General features: G+C 35.4%; 1 protein-coding gene across 1 annotated transcript; it reads left to right on the top strand.

The window, feature by feature from the left end:
* Positions 1 to 1366: 1366 nt before the first annotated feature.
* LOC127848987 (aspartyl/asparaginyl beta-hydroxylase-like) lies at positions 1367 to 15445 on the top strand. The gene is made up of 4 exons (XM_052381715.1): positions 1367 to 1508; positions 1877 to 1896; positions 7770 to 7905; positions 15219 to 15445. The coding sequence occupies exons 1-4, from the start codon at positions 1367 to 1369 to the stop codon at positions 15443 to 15445; spliced, it is 525 nt and encodes a 174-aa protein (XP_052237675.1).
* The last annotated feature ends 10222 nt before the right edge of the window (positions 15446 to 25667 follow it).

Below are 25667 nucleotides of genomic sequence, written 5' to 3'. Positions count from 1 at the left end.
CCATGATAAAAGTGAAGAAACATCGACTTTTTCCCCAAAATTACTGCTTCTTAAAGGCTGCTTTCCAATGGCAAAAAAGTAACTTTTTTTTCCAAAATATCTGACCAAAATTTCCCAAAAAAGATTGAGAACTTGTCCAATTAACTTCATAATTGGTTTATTGAGTTTATTATACAGGGGTATAATTCTGTAACACTTTATAACATAAGTTTTAAAATTCAATTGAACAAACTGGAATACTGTTATTTATTATCATATTAATAAAAAATTGTTTCATTATTTCCACTTGCATGGCTTATTACTCTATTTTTCCCAATAGAAAAGGCACAGGCTGTACTATATAAAATTTAACAAATCACTGGTTGGGACGTTTCTGTTACTATCCATCTTACCAAAGGCCAATTCAATACAGGACAGAAAATACATAACCACTTTACCATTGAATGCAAACCTTTGGTATTAACTCGATTAATACTTTAAAGGTACCTTTTCACTTATTTTGGCATGTATTGAAGTTTGTCATTCAATGTTTCATATAGATAAATGCAAACATTATAACAAGTTCCAGTAAAAAACACGAAGACAATTAAAGAAAAAAGTCACCCGCAACTGGGCTCAAACCACTGACCCCTGGAGTAAAAGTCTAAAGCTAAGACCACTCGGCCATACAGTGCGCGATATATTATATACGTTATACAAAGAATCCTCATAGTGTCACAAAATATAACGACAACAACAGAACACACCAAATATTCAATCGTTTTACGTTGCAAGGCTTTATAATTTTCAGGGTTTTAAATCGTAAAAATAGTCCTAAAATGGATATTTAAGAGCATGGTAAATGTTTACTGGTACATGTACTACTGTTTCCTTACAAATATCATAACTACAGCGAAAATTTGCAAATCGGAAACAATTTATTTTAATTTTGAAAAAAAAATACAAAAACTTGAAAAGGTTGCTTTAAGGTCAGATTTTTAAAAGAGCATTTGATTTTAAAACAATGTATACTAACACAATATTGTACAAATCCTGTTAAACGTTACACCCATGTGAATTTTACTCTTTAATTTGTTTAATATAAGTTTTTGCCGAAATTCGGCCAAATTCCGCAAAATATCAATTATTCCCAAACGACTGCCTAAAATTCCGTATTGAAGCTTTACAAAAAATCATTATTTTTGTAAATAAATTTCACCAGTAAGTTCATAACAGTATCCAGCTCTATACGTTTTACTAAATGTAATATTGAAAACATATTATAATAAATAAAGTATTTGTTAGTACATAATTACAAAAAATATCTCATTTTTAGTCTTAATAACTTTCTTTTTCCCAATCCAAAGGACCCTTAGCCATTCCCAAAATGTTGGGAAAAACACGCTCGTTCATTTTTTGCACGTTATTGGGCAAACTGGCTGAGCAGCAGAGGAGCAACAAGATGCTGGAGGAGGGCATGGCGTTGATGGACAAGGCCTTGAGGCTGGCAATGACCCCGGATCAGCTTCGTATGAGGATTGCGTAGAAACTGGGCAATCGTCAGACATTCAGAGGTTCCTGTGTAGTGAAGTAGTAACATTTCAGCCTCGCTTTGGGAAAATGGGGCGCTCTGGGAAAATGGGGCGTCTATGGTGATCCAGTAAACCTATTTTTACATCGTTGTGGGGGATATAATAAATGTGACGCGCGATAGGAAAACAGGGCTTTATTCATATGTGTTAAGTGTGTTGCCAGATTAGACTGTGCAGTCCACATATTGAACCACGATTGCTCAAAGCAAATCTCATTTATTATTTTACCCACACAAATTGGTGACTGGTATACTGGATTCACCATGGAAACCCGTCTGTTTGTCTGTTCATCTGTTTTTTTAAAGACACACAGCTGTCAGAGAAGGTATTTAGACACTTTGCAACATGCAAGCATGCGTGCTTGATTTCACAATTTTTATTACCCAATGTTACAAATTATTAAATTTATGTCTTTTTTGTCAACTTAAAATATCTCTAACACGACTTTTACAACATGCTACATATACAAGATGCGGCTTCAGGGATATTTGTTCCTTCTATGTTAAATATGGGAAGAAAGATTTCATCTTTACAAGAAATTAATAATATTTGTTTTCGATGTAATGAAAATGGATATAATCACTGGAAATGTTTACAATTTATATTTTCATTTTACTATGTGTTCGAATATGATTGAAAGTTTGTCTATAAATTATAATGTCAAATTAAAGACCATTTCGCAGTGTCGAGTCTGTTTTAAATTGAGAATAAATGCATGTACAATTGAAAGTCCAATGGTGTCTGACTCATATATTTGTCTGTATTTCACTGAAAGTGACATGATGTTTAAATTATTGAGCCTCTTTGTGACAAAACAGTGATTATTGCATGTGCGTAAAGTGTCGTCCCAGATTAGCTTCTGCGGAGCTCTAGCAAATCAGGGTTCACTGTATATACATAAAGACAGTGTTGTCCCAGATTAGCCTGTTCAGTACGCACAGGCTAATCAAGTACTACAATCTCCGTTTAAATGATTTTTTTATGAAAACGAAGTTTCTTCTATGCTAAATTATATTATGTTCCGACTGCACAGTCGAATCTGGTACGAAACTTCACGCACATCCATTAATCAGTAAGGGCCACTTTCACATAGCATAGCTAAAATAATACAATTAACTCTTTCATTGCTGGAACCGAATTTTTAAGGCCTTTACAAACAGTTTGGATCCAGATGAGACGCCACAGAACGTGGCGTCTCATCAGTATTTAAACTGTTTGTTATTCTGATAGTATTGTTTGAAAACATCGAAAAAAAGCTAATTTTAAAAATTCAGCAGACTACATTTTAGCAGACTTCAAATTTGCCAGCATGCAAAAAGTTAAGCAATATTCGCAGGTTGGTCGTGTAAGGAAGTAGAAACTTGGAGGTACATGATAGAGAGTTACTCAAACATGACTGAGTTTCCACACAAACTGGGGACCAGCTACTTGAAAACAGGCCAAAACGAATTGCCTCGGGAACTATTCACAAACGTGAAATATTTTTTGTAATGTGTTGTCTCTGGTTGAAGATGTATCCGTAATTCATTGCTGATCTGTTTGCTAGGCTTTGGAATGCTAGGAAATTAGTTAAATTGGAAATATGTTTATTGTTGTTTTTTTTATTACCATCTGATAAGATGGTAAGTGCATGGAATATAATAATGGACGCATTTCGGACGTCCTATATGGACCAACAATAGTTCTTTGGCAAAACCTCTGGCAGCAAATGTGGCTCAAAATAAAATTGTTTTCTTCTGAAAGGTAACAGGGGCTGGTCCTCACATATGGCAGTACCGAAGAATCTGAAAGGACCTGTGAATAAAATCGGACTTACATGCACACATATTGTTAATATCAGCATACTTACCTACTTTCTTCTATTATCATCCTGAGCGTACTTTTACCATCATCTGTACTTTTACCATCCTTTCTGCGAGTGTATTGCCAATATCGATAAAATATCAAGCACCTTTACGTCACTGCCATATGCTTTTTAACAGTTAAACTGTGATAATAGTGTGTCCTTTTAGCGCGTGACTCTAAATCCCGTGTTCAAAACATGTTAAGATTCCATCATTGTACATATGTGAACCTCTGTCTTCGGAAGCATTTTGCAGGTCCTGTTTTTAAGGACATTGGTGTTGGAATGGCGCAGAATGCTTTGTCATGATTAAGCTTATGAATAAATTAACTGTTTTCAGAAATTGCTTGTTCAAATGTAAAAGCATCTTCATATAATATTGTTTTTCCAATCACAGTTGCGATCATTTGACAACTTCCGGAATTGTACATGGAACACTGATTCTTGCAAACTGATCATTAATTAAATCCGATATTGTTGCATTGTCAAAGGTGTCCTATTGTTATTGTAGTTTCATGCTTGTTTGGCGAGTACCTTAGTAGGCGTATTTGGCTTCGATAGGAAAATGTGTTATTATGTAAGCCTCGTTCTGGGATAATGTGTGTGTAACGTGTTATTTGTTTGTTTAACATGGTTAAAATAACACCAATATTTAGCTTTATTGTTTTATTTTTAAAGACTGCCCAGCAAACCCACCCAATAATCCCCCAACATAAAAATAAAAATGTTTTTATTTGTGTGTTTTTTTTCATTTTTGAAAGATAATGTAAAAACATGACCACACCTCACAGTATACACCCTTCTCCACCCACACCCCTCCCCTCTTTTTGGTTGGAGTATTGAGATAGGTCCCTTCACCTTTAAAAAGGAAAATATATGTTTGCACCCGCTAGGCGGTGCTCTTGTTAAACTTAAAATTAAAATCTTAATAACAAACGGCGGAACAAAGCACTGTTCCTGATTGCCAAAACTTCTCGTTTAAATCGTATCTTCTAGGCATCTTTCAAAACGGGACGCATTATAAGATCACCTTTGGCGGGAAACGGCGGGCGGGCAGCGTCCACAGCAGTGCCCGCTCTCTAATTCAAACTGTTTGCATCCGATCTTCACAAAACTTGGTCAGAAGTTGTATCTAGACACTATCTAGGTCAAGTTCGAATATGGCTCATGCCGAATTAAAAACTAGGTTACGGGGCCACTTTGTGCATTTCAAGGATTTAGCATGGTGTCCGCTCTCTAATCTACGTAGTTTTTATCCGATCTTCACAAAATTTGGTAAGAAGTTGTGTCTAAATGATATCTATGTCAAGTTTAATTATGGGTCATGTCGGGTCAAAAACTAGGTCATGAGGTCACTTAATACATTTCAAGCATTTAGCATGGTGTACAAAACTTTCAAACGGGCGTATCTTGTGACAGTTTGGCACTCTTGTTAAACGATACGATACTTGTTATGTTCGTAATTAGTCACTTAATGCATTTTATTTTCGTAAGGTATTAGGTATTTCTGGTGAACACATTACAGTTATCCTCATTTATGTCAATCTTAAATTGCATGATAATCTCCTATAGATAAATTGTTTCCTTTTGTTTTCGCATCATTTTTTTCACAAAGGGCTGCAAAACGACGATGGTGTCAAAACTTTGATAAAATATAAGAAGTACCTAAAATATCTAGCTAGTTTGAAATGAGTGCTTTCCAGCTTCCAATTAAATTGATACTTATTGCAAACACGTGTAATAGGTTAATGGTGTAATAACTGAATTCTGATTTGATAATCATGGATGTAAAATATGAAAATATCAATTAAAAGGACATTTTGTCAATTTACCAAAACGTGAAAAGGCCCCTTTATAATGATTGGCCATTTGAATGTAACGAAAGTCGGGTTGTGTTTATTGTCTTAAAGCGACAGTTGTCTTACGACCTTATTTCAAGTTCAGAAAAAGTAGCACCAGAGAAATGAACGAAATATTTTTTTATACAATTGCAAACAATTTATCCCTTACTTTCATAGCATCGGTCCTCCTCATAGTATCGTGCCTTTCACGAAAAACCCTCAAGAAGTGCTGGAAAGTTAATGTTTTTCAATGTTAAGAAGTAATTTATTTGATGTTTATCCACGACTATTACGATGATCATTCTCATGATTTCCTGTTTTCTTTGGAAAGCAGTTCATGTTTATTATCGTGTGATGCTATGATTTTTCAATTACGTAACACACACGTAAAAAAAGTTTGTTAATGGGTTAATAGTAGCTTGATCAAATGAGTTATATGCCGCTCATTTTTTCAATAAAATTAAAAATTATTAAATAAAAAATCATCAAGAGTTTCGTTTCTCCATTAAGTAACTATTCTTAGAACAAGCACGCGCGCATAGTAACAAATGTGGAAAACCAATCAAAAGAGCCGATACTATGTGCATGCCGATTTAATTGCAGTTTTCGTTGTTATGTCCAAGAAGACACATTTAACTATATATTGACCTATAAAACATGCGTGTTTTTCTAATTGTTCACTTCCAAAATTCGAATGTTTTTATTAAGAGGGCCGATACTACGGATAGACATGCTACTGCTGTACAGCAGAGCAATCTTCCATGTACACAATACATGTTCTCGGTTGAGAAATCCCCATTCGTTTGGACATTGTTCGTACGACACATAGACAATTTTTGTTCTACAACATATACGAGTAAACGTGTCGGTATCGGCGTTATCTTGCTTGTTATAAATTTCGCTGAAAAGAAAAATATTATTGGATAAATGGTTCTATATTAGAATTGATACATCATGTTATTTAACATTTCATAGTCATATTCATATGTTCGTTAAAGATTGCGAGACTAAAATGTTGACATTAGCATCGTAGATGCTCGCTATAAGTGTGACTGTTAATAGCATGTCAACAATTAAACACGTTCTATTGACACCCTTGAAAACTGCGAGATAAACCCCCCTAAAGACGCTTCCCATCTCCAGACACCCTCCCGTATGTCAATTATCATCTCGTTAATTGTAAACCAAACATGCGTTTTAGCATTTATACATCACAGTTTCTTTGCAAACAAATCGAATATCAGATTTTCATATTCGAATATACTACACATTTTCGGATATTCAAATATGTGTTCCCATCCTTAGTGGTCATCTCTTTTCACAACTGGGTGGATGTCTTCAAACTTTAAAGTTTTTTTAATCTGTATATGCAGGGTGCAGAATCAACGGGGATTTCAGTGGTTTACACACGGGTTGGACAGAATGTAAACACACCGTTAAAAACTGTATTTGTGTAAATATCACAGGTTATTGAAATACATTATAAACAAACATCTTTAGTGCATAAAAGATGGTTTGTCTTGCAGTTTGTGCCGATATCTTAAGGTATAAGAATAAATCGTTGAATACGTCTGAAATCGGTGACAAAATTTCACGTTGCGTGAAGCATTTTTGTGCAGTACAAAAGGACTTTTTTAACAAGAACACAGGCTTATTAAATAAAGTAATTCTAATGCATTTTACATTCTCATACGCAGCATAAAAATCTGTCTTGTATGCACTAGTTGAAATTCTTAATTAAAAATGTTTTAAAAAGTTAATTGAAAAACAAGCACCACTTACCGGTTTGTTTACCTTCGTTAACGTGTAATTGGGAACCCCACAAAGTCACGTGATCCTGAACAGTGATATGATCGTCAAGAAAAGAGTTTTTGCTTCGAAGAGTTTTAGCAGAATTATGGTACTTTGTCTGTTTTTTCCTCTGTAGAATATTAAAGCCAGTGTGTTGTGATTAAAGCAACTCTTTAACAACTATTAATGTCTGTGAAACTTTCACAACCGTTTTCTCAAACCTTGATTGAGCTTCACTTGTTAATTGATCGATATAAATGAATGTTGGCTTCAATACAACTAGATCTAGTTTGTTATTGTATTTTGTTTTTTCTGTAAGCAAGTACCGGTATGTGTTTATGATTTGCAGATACTGTACCAGTATCGCTGTTTTTAACACAGATGTTAGACAAAAAGTTCGTAATGGTGGTATAACTCGGAAAGCAATGTAAAGCTTATGCTTAAATTGACTCTCGCTCTTGTAAAAGGGAACTTAATCCGTGTGCATACAGTGTCATCCTTGATTAGCCTGTGCATTCCGAGTAGGTTTATTTGGTACGACACTTTCCGCCTTTATGTAAGTTGTCTTGATAAGGAAGTTTCCTCTAGACAAAAATCCATTCTTGGCGGTAAGTGTCGTCCCTGATTAGCCTGTAAGGACTGAACAGGCTAATCAGGGACGACACTTTTCGCACATGTATTAAGCCCTGTTTTCCCAAAGCGAGTCTTAATTATGTGTTGTAGATGTTGGAGAATAATTGGCAGATTATTCGCAATGAAGGTTTGGCCCAGCTTGATCAGAAAACAGGATCGTTTAGTTCCGAGGAAGAGAATCTGCGGGAGACTGGCGACTGGAAACAATTTACTGTGTATCAGAGAGGTAAGTCATTGTTCGTATTGAAATATGGAGCGTTGTCTACAAGTAACTATTTGATACCTTCCCGTATTTGCTCTTTTTCAACATTTAACTTGAATCAATTTATTTTTTATCAGAGAGGCAAGTCAATGGTCGTTTAAAAATAAGTTACATTCTCTACAAGTAATTCTGTGATAACTTACTGTAATTACTGGCCACTGGAAACAGTTTACTTTGTATCAGAGAGGCACGTAATTGTTCGTATATGAAATAAGAAACGTTGTGTATCAGTAACCTTTTGATAACTTTCTGTAATTGCGTGTTTAAACTGGCGATTTGTGTCCATTTACTTTATATCAGAGAGGAAAGTCATTGGTCGTATACAATAAGAAGCGTTGTCTAGAAGTAACTACTCAGTATTTGATAACTTACTGTAATGCTTTTTTTAACTGGCTACTTGAATCAATTTGCTTTTTATCAGAGAGGCAAGTCATTGGTCATATAAAAATAAGAGGCGTTGTCTACAAATAACTATTTAATAATTTACTGTAATTGCTAGTTTTTTTTAACTGGCGACTTGAATCCATTTACTTTATATCAAAGAGGCAAGTTATTGGTCGTATAAAAATAAGAAACGTTGTCTACACGTAACTATTTTATATCTTTCTGTAATTGATAAACAAAATTAAACATGCGAATTGAGTCAATTTACTTTTTATCAAAGAGGCAAGTCATTGTTCGTATAAAAATAAGTAACATTGTCTACAAGTGATTCTTTAATATCTTTCTTTGCGAATTGTTTCTGTGGCTATTTGAAACAATTATACCTAATATCAGAAAGGCAAGTCATTGTTTATATTTAATATGTTATAAGACTTGTCCAAAGTAATACTTTGACATCCTACTGTTGTTAATATTTGTATTGAAACATTAATACGTCAGTTTAATGTTATTTATTTATATTTAAAATAATTATAGTTTGTATCAAACATGAACTAACTGTAATCAATAAAAAAACATATAATATTAATGTGTTTTCGAATTATTTTTAAGTGACTTTTTCTTTAGATTTAAATTTTAAATAGTGTGTGCGTTTTATGTCTGTTTTAGATTTCTATAAAAGTGCAAACAAAGTAAAACACAAATGAGATAAACTTCGCGCTGAACATCGAAAACACTCGTTTTCGAAAACATTTTACATCGATCTGTTCGTGTAAAAAATGAATTTAAATTATATATGATGGACAGTTGGCCTTCGCCAAAAAGTGATGATACGCTTTATTTAACATATTCTTGAAGGGAGCTTCGCGTTTAATAAGAATTGCATAATAGTTCAAGGCAATACACGTTTCGTATCATATTGTGTGTATTTATATAAAGACGATGATTAACGCGACTGGCATCGAGCCGCATATTTGCATGTTATCCACTTGATGAAGGTTTGGCACAAGCCAAAATATTGCCCTTAATACGTTTGTATGGTATGATGATTAGTTTTTTATCCCCCGCCATAGGCGGGGGTATATTGTTTTGGCGTTGTCCGTCCGTCCGTCTCTCCGTCCTTCCGTCCGTCCTTCCGTCCGTCCTTCCGTCCGTCCTTCCGTCCGTCCGTCCGTCCGGCACTTTTGTGTCCGGAGCCATATCTTGGAAGTGCTTTCGCGGATTTCACCGAAACGTGGTATGAGCATATATATGGATAAGAGGATGATGCACGCCAAATGGCATTGTATACCATCGGATTATAACAGAGTTATGGCCCTTTGTACTTTGAAAAAATGCTTTTTTTTGTGTCCGGAGCCATATCTTGGAGTGATTTGACGGATTTCATTGAAACTTTGTATAAGTTTATATATGGATACGAGGATGATGCACATTGGCGTTGTCCATCCGTCCAGAAAACTTTTGTGTCAAGAAGTATAATGGCGGGGGATATCAATTCAACGAATTTGCTTGTCCGTTTTTTTATTCCCGTCTTGTCACAAATCACGTGTCCTACATTATTATTACTTTTCCTCTCCTGCCCCGTGACTATGGATTTGTATTCCCCCGGATTGAATGATCGGGGGTATATTGTTTTTGACCTGTCCGTCAGTCATTGTATGTGTCTGTTTGTCACAAACTTTAACCTTGGTAAAACTTGTGCCATAACTTTTGCAATATTGAAGATAGCAACTTAATATTGGGCTTGCATCTGTATCTCATAGAGCTACACAGTTTTAGTTGTTAATGAGTGGTTAAAGGTCAAGGTCAAAGTCATCCTTCAAGGTCAAATATGAAATATATGGCTTCAAAGCGGCGCAGTAGGGGGCATTGTGTTTCTGACAAAAACACCTCTTGTTATGTTCGGAACGATTACGAAACAGTTGTGTTGTTGTGGTGTTCTCATATGGCCATGCCAAGCACGTGTAAACAATATTTTGGTGCATATCTTCATCAAAATATGCTGCGTTGGTGCATATCTTTAAGGGAGTGTCCCGAGTTTTTGTAGCGACATGTGTAGAGACCCAGTAGACATGCATGCATGGGTTCCATTGGAGGCGTTTTCTGTGCAAATTCACATGGGTATACCCATATTGTTCCCATACGCGATCTACATCGAACTTCCTATTTGGGATGGGTTCCATTGGGGGCGTTTTCTGTGCAAACCCACAAGGGTATGCCCATATTGTTCCCATATTATGCTATCTTCATTCAAATGCCTATTCGGGATGGCCAATAAGGGTCCCTTACGGGTCCTGTATTACAATAATTGAAGACAATATACAGCTCTGTGAATTTATTAGCGTAAAAACAACACGATTTTAACAAGCCGTATTGGGAAAAGGAGGCTGGTGACATTGTGTTTTTTTTATATCGATACAATGGAAAATTTGGGAGGAAACAAATCGACCAAAAAGACCAAATTGGGATATTTAAATCAACACATTTGTACACATCAGGCCTTTTCCTGGCCATTGTAGGAAAAAATTGCGATTCGCGCGAATAGTTATAGTTGTATACTTTGTTAAATGTAAATGCCATACAATTGATATATGATAATCATTAGACACGTCTTTGTCCAAAAAAAAAATAATTGGGATTTTTTTTTACAATTTCGGTTTGGGATCGGATCCGTTTTACGGCGCTCTTCAAGTATAAAACACCTGTTCCGGTATTCCACTCAGTACACGAACACTATAGTACACGAACACCATTATCCATCAATACTTTAGTAACGTTGACTTTTATATTGCGGGGGCAGTGGTCACTAAAGAGATCCTATGGGAAAGTTATCGCCTTCGAGGAAGGTATTGTGATCCTTGTACACGGAACCAGTTTGAACGTTGACGTTGTAACGATACCTTATTCTCTTGGTTTATTTTTGAAATTGAATCAAGCATACACTTTGCTACACTCAGGGCGCACCAACGCGTGTTAAGTGACCATTATAATTGCGTTAACAATTCATTGCAATGCCGTGGGCAATTTAATAACAAACATGCAAATAGCAATTAATTGAAACTATAATTATAACACAATAATCAAAACAAATGGTACAACTATACAACAGGGTGCAAAGCTTGTTGATACACATATCCCTGGTACGTGTAGGTTTACTTTGTTTTTTATTTCTCTTATCAAGTTTGGTAGTGTAACGCCAAATTATATGTCGCAGAATCAATTGAAACTTACTACTGCGCCAGGAATAAATGAAGGCATTTAAAACGCTATTGACCGGAAAGCAAAGTTTCTTATAATAAATGCCACACTGGTAAAGGTATTATCATGTGAAAGTAATGAAAATGAATATATCACGTCGTACACTAATTCCGGTATTTGGCATAACAAAGTAGTCAGGATCGCCATCAGCACGGATTCATTCATTCTTCGTGAGCACTGTTTCATCTTCTTAGTTCTTCAGCTTCTCTGTCTACTGACGCGTTTGGTTGGCCTTTGAAGTTTCCTCGAGTCACTCATTGACCGTTTCGTGGACAGCATTAGACGCGTGTTAAGCGCAATTATCATACACATCGGAATGAAATCCATCAACGTTGGAAACAGTACCCCGTATATACCTTTGTAATTATAATTAAATGTGTCAAAGGCGAATTCGTCGGTGGAGTTCACGTTCGTGTTGTACCGTCTGGGACTGTGTTCCTGATCGAAGAATCGAAGTGAGTTCACCACTGCAGCCACTACAAAAATTACAACAAGAGACGTTTTGGACCTTGAAACGGTACACGCGATCCGCGACCGAAGCTGATGGCACGTAGCAATGTAGCGGATAACGGTCAAGAGGACCGTTATCCAGATAGCGTTGGTCCGTGCGGTCTGTAACACAGGCCAGACGTACATCGTCGCGTAGGTCTGGAAGTTTGCTAAATACCATTGACTCAAGTTTGGCAATAGTATTGTTATAAGCGAAGCGACTAAGACGCAGTTTGGCAATATTATTGTTATAAGCGAAGCGACTAAGACGCAGTTTGGCAATATTATTGTTATAAGCGAAGCGACTAAGACGCAGTTTGGCAATATTATTGTTATAAGCGAAGCGACTAAGACGCAGTTTGGCAATATTATTGTTATAAGCGAAGCGACTAAGACGCATATGTCACATGCTGCTAAGGAAGTAGTGAACACGGAAGTTGAAGTGGTGGTCTGTTTCTTCGACATTGTCAGTTACACCAAGCTGTTCATGCAGATGCCAAAAAGGATGACACAAAGGCCTAGAACACGGCTGATATAGTGGTCAAGTTCAAACTTAACGAGTGAAGAATTCATCGCATTAAGTGACAGTATGATACGTTTATATTGAAATAAAACTAATCAAAATACAAAACTGCTTTTACAAAAAAACTATCCGCCTACTTGATGCTACTTCCAACGTAGAGATGCAACTATAACTGCTTTTAAAACATTGCCTTATTGAGTCGAATGGCATGAACACATCGCACATTATAACCCGATTGTTCATTAGCTGCAATACGTTGTTAGAAGTCTGTAGAAATCTCCTTCGCTTTCACGATCTTCACAATGCGCAGTCCAACACCAGTTCGTTAATATTCAGCTCCTCGATTGAATGTGTATGCCCACACCCAATTATCGTTTGAATCATTATATACCAATGTATTTTTTATTTTCATACACGCGTTATTCTGATATATTGGGAATACATTAAACACAAAGTGTCCGCTGGTCTTTTGGTTTCCTTGAAAATGATCCGTTGCGTACGTTGTTATTATTAAATATTGCGTTTCATTTCTAAGTCTTCAAGATTTCATAAGAATCGCGTGTGTAAATAGGAAAGTTTTTCTTATGGTTTGTACTAAACGCGAGCTGACTGACAATTATCAAGTTTTAGAATTCCACGCGGTTTGTCAAACATGCTAATATATTTTCTATCAAGTTTCCGGAATGATTTTTCCGGAAGCGTTCTCATACAATTATCTACTTTACAACATTCAAACTTGTAGGAATTGCTCATTATAGTTTGAAATTGTGCAAGTGTCATATTTAGCTCGACTATATATATATATATATATATATATATATATATATATATATATATATATATATATATATATATATATATATATATTTTTTTTTTTTTTTTTTTGCAAACTTCTTTACCAACATGATCCCAACCTATAAACAAGAGCAGACAACTGTATCAAGTATTTTGTAAAAATTATGGCCCTTTTTCCACTTAGAATATGCACTTTATTGATAAATCTATGTTAAAGTTTGCGTACCACCTCAAATATTTTCTATGTACCTTGTCATATTGCTTTTATATTTTGCAAACTTCTTTACCAACATGACTCCAATCTAAAAACAAGAGCAGACAACTTTATCAAGCATTTTGTAAGAATTATGGCCTTTTTTTCACTTAAAATATGCATATTATTAATAAATCTATGTGAAAGTTTGCGTACATTTCAAATAGTTTCTATGTACCTTGAGATCTTGCTTTTATATTTGGCATACTTCTTTACCAACATGACCCCTATCTATTAACAATAGCAGACAACTGTATCAAGCATTTTGTAAGAATTATGGCCTTGTTTTCACTTAGAAAATTGAAAATTTGGTTAAATTGTGTGTTTAGCTCCACTTTGTTCTTAAGTATAAAAGCCATTGCTTTCATACTTGCAACACTTACTAACTCTAATAACTCGGGGACTGTGCAGGTACAGTTATGTAACTCTGACTGGCATTTTACAGAATTATGGCCCCTTTTATACTTAGATAATTGAACATTTGGCTAAGTGTGTGTTTGTGCATTTTACTCCTAACATATCATAGCTATAATCGCTTTCAGAGTTGGAACACTCGCTTACTATCATAAGAAGACTGTACAGGAAAAGTTGCATAACTCTTGTTGGCATTTTAACGGAATTATGGCCCTTTTTTAGTTTGAATATTTTATTAAATTTTGTGTTTAGATCCACTTTACTTCTACAGAATCAAGGCTATTGCTTTCAAACTTCAAATACTTTTTTATTATCATGAGGGTACTGTACCTGGCATTGAATTTTACATTGACCTTTGAATGACCTTGACTCTCAAGGTCAAATTAATAAATTTTGCTTAAATTGCCATTACTTCTTTATTAATGATCAAATCTTATTACTTTGTTTTATGTCCTAACAAATGTTCATTAGATTGTGGAAAATATACCTGAACTCAGAATCGTCTATAAAGTACAACTTCTTTGAAATATCAGCGATCAATATGTTTCAATTATGGTCCTACTCCACTTAGAATATGACTATATTACCTTGACCTTATTGAATATGAACAATTTCCCCATGATGGCTTACGTTATACTGTCAAGCACTCGAAGAGTCGTGCGTGCTGTCCTCTGACAGCTCTTGTTTATCCTACGTTTAAAATCCCAAAAGTTGTTCCACTTTTTTTAACTTAGAAATTTTGAAAACTACTTGAAACTTTTGTAATGTATTATTATTATTTCTATTATCATCATTAAACTTATGCCCAGAACTTTCAATGGGCAGCATCTCTAGAATGTGCAATATTTGTTTACCGTTTTCACAAAACATTAAATAGCAACACGGTAGTTGTTAACTGCACATTTTGGTAGATCTATTAACAATCATCCACTGTGAATCATATTGTGATACTGTTGCCTTGGCATGGAATTATATTTTCAGTAATACTTTGATTCCGAATATTACACTTATATCTAAGATGTTAAGAACATTATCCGTTAGTAAACTAAATTATATCAATCACAATCCCTTGACATGCTATCTCATTGCAATATGTGCTATGTTTATATGGCTATGTACTGATTGTATTCGCCATTCAAAATTGTCTATTTTCGTGTTGATTAGGATGTAAAAACGAAAACCACTGCAGAAAGGTGCCCAGAACATGTGCCCTACTCGACCAGATTCCAGAAGCCAATGGCTGCCGGCGAGGGCAAATCAAGTACTCCGTCATCCATCCAGGGGGGCACGTGTGGCCCCATACTGTGCCCACAAACTGTAAAATTAGGGCCCACCTGGGGCTTAAGGTGCCGAAAGGGCCGAGGATACGAGTGGGCAACGAGACCAAGTAATTGTCAGCGTATTCGTCTTTCATTAATAAGTACCTTTTACCTTTTTACCTTTTTACCAATTGAGGAAAAAAATTACACAATTCCCAATATTCGCCTGAAAAACGCCCTAAAGGAAGAAAGTTGCCTCCATGAGCACAGAGATTGAACAGTTAAAGAAAAAAGACATGTAAAATAATATTCACAATATCGAAAACATATAAGTTAATTTGTATTGTATGAAAACCTGAACCAGTCAAGAAATTCGTGATTTAAGTTTAGGTTTTTTATGCCTCGCTAAATAATTTTTATTTATATTCAATACCAAGGTAGTATTTTCTATAAAGATCTCTAAATAATTCAAATGGACGAAAATTGTTGATATTGACCGAATTGCAGAACGTGGAAAGAAGGCAAGTTTATCATAATTGACGACTCTTTCGAGCACGAGGTCTGACACGACGGCATCGACTTCCGGTTGGTCCTTATCGTCGACTTCTGGCACCCGGAAATTCCGGAACATTACGATATTTGTGTCTGTATAGAAATGACTTTCTCTTACATGGGCAAATTCATAGAAAGGCAAAATGACCATTTTCAAAACGCATGTAATTGATTCCTTAACGAATGATTGATAAATATTTAAGACATAAGGGCAGTCATTTATTTAAATGGCACACATTGTTTAGCAAGTGTAATGGTCTTCAACATTATTTACATGCCAAATAGCATAACACTTAAAACATTTTTTTTATCTTTTTTAGATGTTTATTTCACAATTTCGCGTGTTTCTGTCTGCCTACCGCAGAGGTCAATGTCACACTTTATAGAGGTCAAATGTTAAAGATGGCCTGAACACAGCTTGTCCGGGCTGTATAAATGTCATTCATTTTACAATTTTAAGATAATTTTTCACAAATAATTCAGATAACTTTCCATAAATAAGCATCATGAGGAGACTCAGTGTTTCATGCGTAACCCGCCCCATTACTTCAAATATTAAAGTCAAACTCAGGGGTAAGACGTAAAGTTTAGCGTTAACATATTGTTTGTTTTTTTTTAACATAAGTGGAGTTTTGTGACAAATTGAACAAATAGGCATCGGTGCCGTATGGTTACATTTGCTGTATTAGTCAAGAATTGGCCTTTCTGCATAATGCTCTGTCTGTTGGAAAGCAAATCATTTCTTTCAAACAGATTCATTCATACATTATCGGTGCTTATTCCACATATAGTTATATGCATTTTTCTACCAGAAATAGTGTGATGTAGTGATTCAGGAGAGTATTATAGTATGTTTATGTAGACAGTTGTTTTATTGCCAATTTTCATTGGTGTTTTTTATATTGCTATCAGTTATATAATTATGTAAAAGTGCAAAGTCCCTTTCCATAAAGTTTGCCGATTTTGTTTAAAGTCCCCGTTCGCATTAATATATATGGGCAGGATCGTAAGAAAACGTGTTTTTATTGAGGATATCACTGAAAATCCGGTTGAAATCGGTTGAAAACAAACAGTATAGCGGTTTTTTGGGGTCGAGTACGGTAAAGTACGAAAACGACCTAATTAATATTCATGAGTCGATACGTTTATTCAAACCTAAACAAACAAAATTGCGGATAGGGGGGCATTTAGCGGAGCGAATGTAACAACAAATGCAAATGCATCTGTTACAGATGGAAACTGAGTTGCAACGCTACGTTTTTTGCTTAATCTATGTATTTTTCTTCCATATGCCAATAATGTTTAGCGAAAGCTAAATATAGATATAATTTGCATAACTCGCGACGCTGCAATGATTTTCGCCTATTGCATGTATTTTTGATCATTTATATATTATTGTATCGATTCAAAACCGATTTTGTCCAGGTTTTCGATGTCAACCTCGATAAAAATATTTTTCAATGAATTTATGAAAAGTTTATTTGTCGCTATACGATTTATATGCAAAACAACGATCTATTCCGCAAACGGTGACTTTAAATACTGCGCTGGTTCAACGATGCTTGACCACAGTTACCCGACACCGACCATTTTGCAAATTCGTTTAAAGCTTAAATGTCCGAATTTCTTGATATTTTGTCATCTTCTAATCTCTTTATTATAACCACCGCGCAACGAAGCAAATGGGTCAACTTGATTTACCTTTGACGCATACCCGATAGTCCATCTATTTGTCTGCAAAAAAAATCTCATTCACTTTTGCAAAGTAAAAACTATAATGGACTGTTCTTTATTGTTGTTAGCTTTGCCTGCGCAATTTAAATAATTATATACGTTTGAATTGTTTAAGTCTTGGGTCATGTCAATCTAATGAGTACATACTTATAATAGCGATCTCCAATTTGCGATATAAGGTGTTGGGGAGTGAGTATTCGGAACGATTTGTAATAGTATCATTGCATTTACTTACGAAACACGTGATCGAATAAAAGAAAGGGTATTATAATAGGAAACCTTGGCCCGTATTCTCCATCATTTTCATAGACTTCGAAGCAAGAAAAGTACGTCCAGCGAGTGAAAACATTTATATTCAGTCTATTACTGTTGATTATGTCATTGAAAGAAACTGTTCTACGTGAAGAATGTCATGGTGTAGATTGGGGTGGATATTGCCAAGTTCGACTCAAAAGTGAAGCTCCTCGGGTGTATTCTTTATTTAGAATTAATTCTTAGAATTGTTTCGGTGAATACATGCCCTACACTCTATATGATTGTCAAACATGTTCAGTGTCAGGTTACCCCCTCCGAGCTCTCGTGATGTCCAGTTTATTTGTTTCATGTTATGTGTTAATATGATGACGTCTTTATTTTACCAGGAAGTCAGTTTATACAACCCACGATCAGGTTTTCAGGAAACGACTTTCAGTTGTTGTGCTTTGCCACTTAAATTTCATTCCAAGAAATGAAAGAATTTGTAAATTTTGTACACTTTATGCAATTAAAGATAAATTCAATTTTGTTTTGATATGTCTTTTATATGATAAGTTTAAAAATACAGTTATACCTGATGTTTACAGAAGAAGACCAAGTATGTTTAATTTTTTACAATTATTGAATGTGACCAAAAAATATATACTGTCTTGCTTATGTGTGTAAATATATAGAGAATATTTTTTCCTCAGATTTTCAAGTTTGTATATGATATCTAACTGTATATTTTTTCTCAATCAATTCCGGATTTTGAACATCCACTTAACTTTATTTAAAAGAACTAGTAAAGAGTCTTCTCTTACATTTAACATTCTCACAAAAAACATATATCAGTAAAATGCATAAACAAAATTGTTGTTATGTTGACGATTGTGTATTTATTATTGCCTTATTGTTATTTTGACGATGCGCTGTATATTATTAAGTCGTAAATAACCTATCTGTTCTGTTCTGTATTAAAGTTTGTTTTTTTAACTTCAAGTATAATGTCTTTTATATATGTTCCTTCATTAAAGTATAATACCAGAAACAACATCGCTATTTAAATACGACTGTAGAAAATTGTTGAACGTTTGAAAATGTAAGAATAACATGATGCTATGTTTTTGTTCAATTGTGTTTCACGATTGTATAGTTTTCAAAATAAAACACCTTTGCACGAAAGAAACGGAGCAATTTAACGTTTACAATTTAAAAAAAAAGATGGTGAATTATTGTTTATAGTTTTAAAACTTGGCTGTGTCTTTGTTATAATTTCAAATTGTTGTCAGCACCTTAAATAAATTGAAGAAATCAATTCAAATAAGTTTTAATTTTTTTATAATACTTGAACAATACTTTGAGATATCTAACGACGAAAAAAGTGGCGTATAATTTGCTAAAATTGATACATTCAAAGGCTCGACACAAAACCTGCATTAAGTGGCGCTGAATAGCCCATATTTATTATACACACATTTGCATTGTCCATGCCAGTAATGTTTTAAACGTCTCTACGCACAAACGTATAAAGCATGTCACTTAATGCTTTTTTACCAGATGTGTATCTGTGAATTGTATTTATTTGTACCATGTACGTTTATAAAAATGTGTAACATGTGTATGGTACACTTGATTAGAGATGAAACCGGAGTAATATTTAGTTAAAACCATTCAACATTACGCGCGCATTATACGCATTATGATTTCTCTGACATTTACCTTACTATTTAGCTTTTTTTATTCATAGTGTTTAAATTGTAGCATTGTTTCACTGTAGTTTGATGTGGCATAAAATTACATATTAACGCACGTTGAATGTTCAATGGTTTTAAAAGAATAGTAAATGAAATAAATTTATTTTAATACCACCGTCTTATTGTTTGTTAATATTTTCCTGAGACGTAATCTTTGTTCCCGCTACCACTTCCATATGCCAGTGTTGACATAAGACGCGGTCTGTGACGTCGTTTTTGTTAATGCGTTATGTAATATTTTCTCCTCTCAAAAATTCTAAAGTAAAATATAAAGAACTAATCGTTGCAATTGTTCTTCTAACTGTTCAACAGCTTCTTTGACTATATCCCTCATGAATGGCATATCTTTTGTCATAACCTTACACAATTTCTCGTTTGTATCATGAAGCTGCTTTTCAACGCGATTATCGGATCTTCAACTCGATAATCGTTTCTGTCTTAAAGGACGAAAACCTGTTTTGTTGTTGTTGTTTTCAAGCCCGGTTTACATATTTAGATTTACACATAAGTACATCGTCTTAATACATACAGACTAGAAGTAAGTATGCCACGTTTTCAATACATTTAAGTTCAATACAAATGAAACAAAAATACAAAAGAAATATGAAAAAATGCATAAAGTAAACGTTCTCAATATATAATGACAGAAAGATTTGTAAGTGATACCGGTTATATGTTTTTATTGATTAATGCATTGCGAATTACACATGCTTCTTTTATTTATTTACACAACTTGACAAGTTCGTATTTTTTCGGACGAGGTCAGTAATTGGTGATACTTAAACACTTATGGCTTAATATGTACATACCTGTTCAGGTATTTTTGTCGTAAAACACTATAACATGGACAAATACAAACGAAGTGAAACTCATCTTCAATATCTCTACTATTGTAGCATACACAGTTTGTTTTTTTATTGCGAGGAATATTATTGATTGCAAACCTCCCTGTTTGGATTCACAATAGGTGAATAACACGCAACCAGTCGTATAACTTTAACTGCTTATACATATATAAATTTCGAATAACCGGCTTTATCTTCACTGTTATGGTGCTTATAGTGCATAACAAGTTTTGACAAACCTCATTTACTTCCTCCACCGTCAAAATGAATTGTCTAACGCCTACTTTTAAAACCAACACATTCTTTTGAAATTTGAATCTTACACAAATTATTTTAGTATGCGTCCTGCTGATGCGCTATAAAGAACAACTGAAATTGCCTGTTGACATAGCTTAAAAAATCGGTTGCCGGTAAACGATCAAAGGCGTGCGATGAAAAAGAATTTAATTAACACATGTTTCTAATAATCAATTATATGATAATCAATCTACAAATACTCATCCTGTCATCTTAATTTCTATGGGATAAGTAAGACCAATGTCGTCTTTGCATTTAAGAATGAATTAAAACCACGCTCATGAAAGATGCAATCAAAATTTAGTCCTTTGGCCATCATTAAAAATCATGTGTGTTTTAATACAACCAACGACAATAACATACTAATATTAAACAATATATGCATTCAGCAAATTAAATAAATATTATTTTAATTAAACAAAATCTGAAACACTGTCATAAGAAAGGTGCAAAACTTAAAACATTTCTTTAAATGATGAGTTAATCTTTTAATTTAATTCTTTTAAAACATAAAACAAAATGTATTTAAGATGCAATCAAACTTTAGTCCTTGGCCCTCATTAAAAATCATATGTGCTATAATACAACTAACGACAGTAACATACCAATATTAAACAAGATACGTATTTAGAAAATTATAGAAATATTATTTTAATTTATAAAACAAAATCTCAAACACTGTAAAAAGTAAGGTGCAAGACTGAAAACATGTGTTCAAATGATGACTTAATATTTTAACTTTAGTATAATAAAACAAACAAAAATAAAACAAAATGGATGTTATTATTAAAAAGAAACAAACTAAAAATAAGAAAATGACTTAAATATATAGCAAAAACAAGCACAATATGTTGACATAAATCTCATTATTTGTAGGCTGTTATTTATTATGTTGAAGTATAAGGCTGATTTTGAGGTGAAAATAACTATCACAAACAAGGGTTGTTTGTAAAACATGCATGCCCCCCATATGGGCTGTCAGTTGTTGTGGTAGCCATTATGTGAAAACGTTTTTGTCACTGTGAGCAATGGTGGTGGTGGTGGTGGTGGTGGTGGTGGTGGTGGTGGTGGTGGTGGTGGTGGTGGTGGTGGTGGTGGTGGTGGTGGTGGTGGTGGTGGTGGTGGTGGTGGTGGTGGTGGTGGGTGGTGTGGTGTGGTGGTGGGTGGTGGTGGTGGTGGTGGTGTGGTGTGGTGGTGGTGGTGGTGGTGGTGGTGGTGGGGGTTGGTGGTGGTGGTGGTGGTGTGGTGGTGGTGGTTGGTGGTGGTGTGTGGTGGTGGTGTGTGGTGGTGGTGGTGGTGTGGGGTGGTGGTGGTGGGGTGGTGGAGGGGAGGAGCGTGACTCGGGGGCAGTCCTTCGAGGCGCACTATGTGCTGGTCTTATTTAGTGCTTCGTCTTGTCTATAGTTCGGTATAGTAGTAGAGACCTAGTGACATGAAAATCAATAGGGGTTATCTGTCAGTCATGGTCAATGTCCCCTTAAAGTTTCAATGATCCTAGGCGTAAGCATTCCTTTCTTGAGCCCTTGAGTTATCATCCGAAACCCAGTGTTAAACTATTTTCAAGTCACTGTGACCTAGACCTTAGACCTAGTGAACTGAAAATCAAGAGGGGGTCATCTGCCAGTCGGTTATCAATGTACCTAGGAAGTTTCATGATCCTAGCCGTAAACATTCTTGAGCTATCATCCTGAAACCATTTTACTGTTTCGAGTCACTGTGACCTTGACCTTTGACAAAGTGTCATGAAAATCAATAGGGGTCATCTTCCAGTAATGATCAATGTACCTATGAAGTTTCATGATCCTAGGCCTAAGCGTTCTTGAGTTATCATCCGGGAACTGTAAGGTGGACGGACCGACAGACATAAAAAGTTATCAAACTTTAACCAATGTTAAAGTTTTGGGACCGGAAACCATTTTACTATTTCGAGTCACTGTGACATTGACCTTTGACCTAATGACCTGAAAATCAATAGGGGTCATTTGCCAGTCATGATCAATGTACCTATGAAGTTTCATGATCCTTGGCGTAAGCATTCTTGAGTTATCATCCGGAAACCATTTTACTTATTCGAGTCACTGTGACCTTGACCTTTGACCTAGTGACCTGAAAATCAATAGGAGTCATCTACCAGTCATGATCAATGTACCTATGAAGTTTCATGATCCTAGGCGTAAGCATTCTTGAGTTATCATCCGGAAACTATATTACTATTTCGAGTCACTGTGACCTTGACATTTGAACTAGTGACCTGAAAATCAATAGGGGTCATCTGCCAGTCATGATCAATGTACCTATGAAGTTTCATGATCCTAGGCCTAAGCGTTCTTGAGATATCATCCGGAAACCATCTGGTGGATGGACCGACCGACCGACGGACCAACTGACATGTGCAAAACAATATACCCCCTCTTCTTCGAAGGGGGGGGGCATACATATGTAATGTGCTTCGCGAATATTTGTATTTACAACACGTCGTAAAACAGCCTGATTTCTATGTAGTGTGTACGAAATAAATATTACGTTTTCGTAATGAACATTATACACAATTTCCTTTAAAGTTTCACCTCGGATATAATGAACACACTATAGTGTATTTTTCAAAAGATCGATATCTTAGAAAATGTCTCAGATAACAACAGTCAAACGTCACAAAATATTTTATAACTTTGTTCCTTTAGTTATGATGTAAATAGAAATAGAAATCCCGGAAAGTTCAAGTGACAAACGCAGAAGGATTTGATAATACATGAGGGTTATTGCGTTGTGTTGGTATTAAAATGTTCAATTTCGGAAACTTTTCAAGCATTTTGCTTTGAACCACTTTTGAAAATGTGTCTGCCCCTTCCCATCAGCTTATTTTATATCTCGAGCAATACTGAATAATGATACGCCTCTGCATAAAATTGAATATATTATAATGAAACTCCCGAAATTTTGTCAAGAGATAAACTTTCGGCACCATTATTTAAGCCTCGTTCTGAAACAAAAACTTGGCCAAAAGCGTCTACGGAAAATTGTTTTCCCAGATTAGACTGTGCAGTCCGCACAAGCTTATCAGGGTCGCCACTTTCCGCTTTTATCGTTTCTATTAAGTCTCTTCTTAATGAGAATCGCGTTTAGGTGGTAAGTGTCGTACTAGACTTAGCCTGTGCCGGACACTTTATGCACATGTATTAAGCCCAGTTTTCGTAGTACGAGGCTTAATTGATTGCGAAAAAATATTATATATTTCACGAATCAAAGAGACATTGGCCAAGTTATGGGCTGAGAGAAAACGGTTATATAATTAAACTGAATTAAAGTATATTTATAAACACTTATTGCTTCTTCAATACATACATCGTCGGAACCCATGTTCGCTCCAATGCCCTATGCTCATTGTGTAGACATAGCAATATATACAACCCAACATAAAGCATAAACAAGTTGAATTATCAAGACCAACTAGGTAGTAGCATGTTCGCGATGCTGAAATGGTTATTTATGTTGTCCGACTAGAAGTTTGAGGGGTCGCGGGTTCGATCTTGCCATGACAAAATTTCCTATCTCCTATATTATGATGTTGATAATATAGTTGAAAGATACTCCAAAAATAAACGAAAGGTCTTTGCGCCAATACAGTACAAATCTTTACAACACAAACACTCATTCTCCCATAAGACAATTATCGCGTGAAACAACATTGAAGATAATGTAGCACACGCTCAAACAGTGAAAGATAATGTAGTGCACGCTAAAACAGTTGAAAATAATGTACGGTAGTTCCACTCAAACAGTTGAAGATAATGTAAGATAGTGCACGCTCAAACAGTGAAAGATAATGTAGTGTGCGCTCAAACAGATTACGATAATGTACGGTAGTGCACGCTCAAACAGATGAAGATAATGTAAAGCACGGTCAAACAGTTGAAGGTAATGTAGTGCACGTTCAAACAGCTGAAGATAATGTAGTGCACGCTCAAACAGTTGAAGATAATGTAGTGTACGCTCAAACAGCTGTAGATAATATAGTGTACGCTCAAACAGCTGAAGATAATGTAGTGTACGCTCAAACAGATGAAGATAATGTACGGTAGTGCACGCTCAAACAGTTGAAGATAATGTAGAGCACACTCAATCAGTTTAAGGTTATGTAGTGCACGCTCAAACAGCTGAAGATAATGTAGTGCACGCTCAAACAATTGACAGCATTAGGCCAACTGTCCTACAGTGGGATTAACCACCCTCTCTCCCGTTTCGACAACGCTGAAAGGCTCTGCAACATACATGCATAGATCCAGATCCAGACATCACCGTTCTGGGAGCGTTCTCCCAGTGTAGTGGGTATGGTGCCTCCAAGCGACAAAGAGGTACGAGAAGTTTGATCAACTCTGCAGATGTAAGCTTTCTCATGATCTTTTATTAAAAAAACTGGTTTAAACCGTTTAAAGTGTCTCTATGAGACCATAGGCACTGCGATAGAGCATAGGTCAATAAATTGATAAATTGTTAAATTAGGTAACACAATAAGACCATGTTATGACAAGTTTAACCCATCCCAAACAGGAGTATGCTCTCTTGATAGAATATAAGTAGTTCAATAGATCCTGGCACGGAATACCGTTACGGCCATCGTGGTTACACATTAAAATACAGAGGGCGACAATACGATAGTGCGATAGTACAATGGCGACAAAGCGATTTTCCGATGGCGACAATGCGATAGTACGATGGCGACATACAACAATACGACAGTACGGTGACTACAATGCGACAGTGCGACACTACGATGGCGCCAATGCGATAGTCATATGTCGCCATCGTACTATCGCGTTATCGTACTTTCGTCATCGTACCATCGCATTTAAATAAGAATTTGATACCAATATAAATGTAACCTCTTTTAAAGTACATCTTTATAAAGTCATATATTTGTTTCTGCAATTAGAATCG

The sequence above is a fragment of the Dreissena polymorpha genome, chromosome 10, assembly GCF_020536995.1.
Source record: "Dreissena polymorpha isolate Duluth1 chromosome 10, UMN_Dpol_1.0, whole genome shotgun sequence".
In the NCBI taxonomy this organism is placed as follows: domain Eukaryota; kingdom Metazoa; phylum Mollusca; class Bivalvia; order Myida; family Dreissenidae; genus Dreissena; species Dreissena polymorpha.
This window is presented reverse-complemented; position numbering and strand designations above follow the sequence as displayed.